The sequence below is a fragment of the Pecten maximus genome, chromosome 16 (genome assembly GCF_902652985.1).
Source record: "Pecten maximus chromosome 16, xPecMax1.1, whole genome shotgun sequence".
Lineage (NCBI taxonomy): Eukaryota > Metazoa > Mollusca > Bivalvia > Pectinida > Pectinidae > Pecten > Pecten maximus.
The window spans coordinates 16,298,608-16,302,944 of record NC_047030.1 but is presented as its reverse complement, the minus strand read 5'-3'; the positions used below and the strand labels follow the sequence as shown (position 1 = coordinate 16,302,944).

Sequence of the window (4,337 nt, the reverse complement as noted above, 5' to 3'; positions counted from 1 at the left end):
CTTTTCAGAAATACTTTTGGAGATTTAAGAGATGATCTTATACACAAAATGTATTCTTCTTCTGTAATTCTTGCAACATCAGCAAGGAAATCTTCAAATGTTAAATTTTCTGTTTCTTTTAATTCTGTAATTTTCTGTTGAATTTCAGAATATTTCTTTTTCAACAGTTTCATTTTCTTCATCTAGAGGTTCTAGAATCATTGTTCTGGACATTGGTGGTAATGGAAATCCAAATCTACATATAGCTTTCCCCTTTTTTCTGCAATGTTTTTGAGTGTTTATGAGTCTGTATATCAACAAGTGGTGTCAAATTATCCGAGACATTTGACTGACATGATGTATAATGTTCAACATACTCAGCTATCTTGTCATTTGAATCCTCTTTGTATTTTGGAGCATCTTGTATCCACATCAGCATGTGTATGTGAGGAGAACCTCTATGTTGAAATTCAACACGATAAAAGTAGTCTTTCAATATTCCAAGTGGAGCATGATCAGATTTCAAAACTGTATTTATGAATTGTTGAACACGGTGGTCAAAATATCTAGTGCATGTGACTGGATCTTTTTGTACCAATTGAGTTTTCTTAATCCATGTCATGTTACTTATCTGTTGTTTGCTGTATGATATTTTGTCATTCAACTCTCCAAGAATTCTCAACAGATCGTGCCATCTTGTGTCACCTGCAGACAGAGATCCAAACCAAGTTGGTAGTCCAAGTTGGCGAATCATTGCAAATACATCTTTCTTTCTCTTTTCTAGGTAGGGCGGAGAGTTTCTTAGAGTTCTGAATATATAGAAACCTTCATCAAGGTTTACCAACTTGTCTATATGTGTTGGATTAAGGGCTTCTGCAACAGTAACATTTCTGTCTTTACTTTTGCATCTTCTCAGTGCTAAATAAACCTTGTCTGAGATCTGTTTCATCTGTATTTTTTTCATTTTGAAGAATAAATTTGGTACAGAATTTGCTGCTCTTCTGTCAATACTTCGAAGTTCCCATTTTACAATGTCGCTATAATTAACCTTCACGTCTCTTTCGGAGTTAGGAATGCGTCTTTGGCCACAAAATATTGAGGGGAAAGATAACTCTTCTGCATCTTTGTCAGTATATAAGCTCAAAGGATGCTGGCCTTCACCAGGAGCAAATGTGTATATTGAATCATTTTGTGGACATATAGGCTCTATCAATGTATCAGCATTTCCTATGACCCTGTCTTCGTCAGATATCTCACTAAATGTGTCAGAGTCATGACCTTCATCATCAGATTGCTCTTCATTAGGGTTTGAAGGAAATTCCATGAATGTGTTAATGATTTCCTTAGCACTTTGATCCATCTTTGAAAACCACTCTTTATCTAACTCAACACCGGATTCTTTGTAAAGATCACCATTCTTGAAAAGCCAATGTAAAGCAGTCAAAACATGCCCTGGTCGAACATTTTCTGTGAACTCACACTTTTTATAACACATTTTCCTTTTAATTCTAACAGGTATTGTAGTTTGTTCAAACTGTCGAGGTAAAGCTTTGATGGTTGGTTGTATGTCAACTGGTACATTGACAACATTTCCATGAATACTTAATTGACCACCTCTAGGAAGTTCACGCATTTGCATGAAAGGGATTCTCAATGCAACTAATCTTTCCTCAAGCTGATGCAAATCCAATTCAACTGGTTTATCAGGAAAAGAAATTTGATTTACTGTTGACAATGTTGGCATTTTCCCATTCTTTAAAGCTAATAGGCAAGTTCTACATATCCATTCTTTACCATTCTTTGATTTGTAACGAGTGGTGCATTTTGTAAAAAGTGAGCTATGTTCCACATTTCTATTTACCTCTGTTACAGAGTGTTTAAACCATGTTTGGTGACAACTTGTACATACATATACTGGTCCTTCTGCTATTGTTTTGTGAAATTTAGCAATGACATCATTGAGATGTATTCCTCTTTTACATTGCAATTCTTTTAATTTGAATGCTGGATCAATTCTCTGCTCTTTTTTTGTCCTTTTACCTGCCTTTCTTTCTTTGATTATGTTTCTTAAAATTTGTCTAGAAGATTGTTTTGTAATTCGTTCTTTTTCTTGGTAATATTTAGAACTCCGTGCCTGCTTTTTACTTTGAAGATCTTTCATTCTTTCTGATGCACGATAGTCATCATCTGCTCTGGCTTTCCGTTTAATCTTCAGTTCTTTCATTCTTTCACTTGCTCGATAGTCATCATCTGTTCTGGCTTTCCGTTTACTCGTCAGTTCTTTCATTTGCTCGATAGTCATCTTCCATTCTCTTTTTTTGTTTCATGTTTGCTTCATGAAATTTATAGTCAATACTACTTCTTGCTTTTTGTTTACTCTTCAGCTCTTTCATTCTTTCACTTGCTCGATAGTCATCATCTGTTCTGGCTTTCTGTTTACTCTTCAGTTCTTTCATTCTTTCACTTGCTCGATAGTCAGCATTTGTTCTGGCTTTCTGTTTACTTTTCAGTTCTTTCATTCTTTCACTTGCTCGATAGTCATCATCTGTTCTTGCTTTCTGTTTACTTTTCAGTTCTTTCATTCTTTCATTTGCTCGATAGTCATCATCTGTTCTTGCTTTCTGTTTACTCTTTAATTCTTTCATTCTTTCAACTTTTCGGTAGTCATCATCAAGTCTACTTTTCCGTTTGTGTTTTGCTTCATCTAGTTTGAATTTGCATCAGTTCTTGCTTTCTGTTTGCTAATGCGTCCTTTTTTTCTTTCTTTTTCTCTGTAGTTTTCATTTAATCTTTGCTGTTTTTTGTATTTTCTATAATAGTTCTTCCTGTTTTCCTTAGTTTTTTCTGTCTCAATTTGTTCCTTTAAAATGTGTTTTTCTGTGGTACCAATATCATTTTCTGTAGGGCCAACAGATGTCAGATGTTTCATTATATTCATATGTTTTTGATTATTAAAATATTTCTCGAGTAATTCAAATCTATTTGGATTATCTCTATTTTCCATTAATGTGGGTGGATGAGGTGATGTAGGCCGTGATCCAGTAGCAGTATGTATCACCAGAGATTGTATTTCAAACTGTTCATTTTCAGTCAAGTTCAAGCTTGCATAATATTTCTTCATATATTCAACAAGTCAGTGGTACACCGGAAGGTGCAAAGAATAGCTTTACCTCCTTGTGCATCGAGTAGATCATTACCATGTGGATGGGAGTCAAAAAAGTGTATGCATCCTTCTTGTGTTTTCCAAAATGCAGATGTTATTGAACCTATTGTTATCAATCCCATGTTGTCTTGTTCAAACATTGAACATACAGCTGAATTAAGAGATAACAAGTTAGAATTGTTTGCATTATGGATGGTTCCAACTAGAACATTTCTCTTTTCTATGTTGCATTTATAATTTGGGGTGTGAATTTCCAATGGCAGTTCTTCAAATTGCAGTAGATAAGATCTGAAATTTCCGCTTGCTTGAAGATCAGATATGACAGTGTGATAGAGTTCATCTCCTTTGTGCAGGATTTCATTAAGAGCATCAGTTGTAAAACAATTGCAGTGTTTGGCATAAAGAAGCATCATTAGTGAATTACATGTGCATTGGCGACCCCTTGAAATGATTGGAAAAACATTATCAGATTGTGAGTAACTTGCAAATATACAAGGTAAAATGTTATTAGTTTGTTCAGTTTTGTTGGATAGTTCTGAAATTTTCTCCTGTATCTGCACTAACATTTTCTTGGTGATAATGACATCTGCACAATTTCCATTCTTTGGTTTCTTTGCATTCAAATGCTCCATGCTGTCTTTTGACTTTCTTTTAATTAATTTTCGCATATGAGTTTCATTGGTATTTTTAACTTTAACAGAATCATCATCCAAGACAGGTTTAACTTCTAGCAAATGCTTTTCACTGTGATCAGACATTTTGTTCTTGACATTATTTTTCTTTTGTGATTTTGAACCATTTTTTCCATAAATTTGTTTGTCCACAAAGTATTTTCTTTTCTTTTCTATTGGCATGCTTTCAGTATATTTAGATTTTTCAGCGGGCTTTATTTTCATGTTTTTTGTTTTGACCCTTATTCCATTTGACAATTTAAAATCACAAGAAAATCTTACTTTGATGTGCGTGTATGTGTCAATTTCTTGCATTTGGCTGGTTTGGGTAGGTTTTCTTCTTCATCGATGTGCTCTTTTTTCTTTAATGGTACCACTTTCCTATTATATTTCGCAGTAGCAAGCAATATGTTGTAAACAGGTTGCTTGTTTTTACTGTGATGCTTCAGTTTCTTTACAGTTTTCTTGAATGGAATTTTTTTCCTGTCAGATTTGTCCGTAATCAGCATTATATTATACAGTGT

General features: G+C 34.1%; 1 protein-coding gene across 1 annotated transcript; it reads right to left on the bottom strand.

The window, feature by feature from the left end:
- Positions 1–210: 210 nt before the first annotated feature.
- On the bottom strand, positions 211–2,642 carry LOC117345389. The gene is made up of 2 exons (XM_033908463.1): positions 2,267–2,642; positions 211–2,211 (listed from the first exon to the last, which is right to left on the bottom strand). Exons 1-2 carry the CDS (start codon positions 2,622–2,624, stop codon positions 236–238), a joined length of 2,334 nt encoding a protein of 777 aa, XP_033764354.1. The 5' UTR covers positions 2,625–2,642; the 3' UTR covers positions 211–235.
- Between the last annotated feature and the right edge of the window lie 1,695 nt (positions 2,643–4,337).

What these genes read in the sequence shown, in the direction of transcription:
- LOC117345389 (XM_033908463.1), bottom strand. Translation starts at nt 2,624, where the DNA reads ATGAAAGAATTAAAGAGTAAACAGAAAGCAAGAACAGATGATGACTAT. An exon ending in GGAAGATGACTATCGAGCAA is followed by an intron (nt 2,212 to 2,266) that starts ATGAAAGAACTG and finishes ACTATCGAGCAA; the next exon opens with GTGAAAGAATGAAAGAACTG.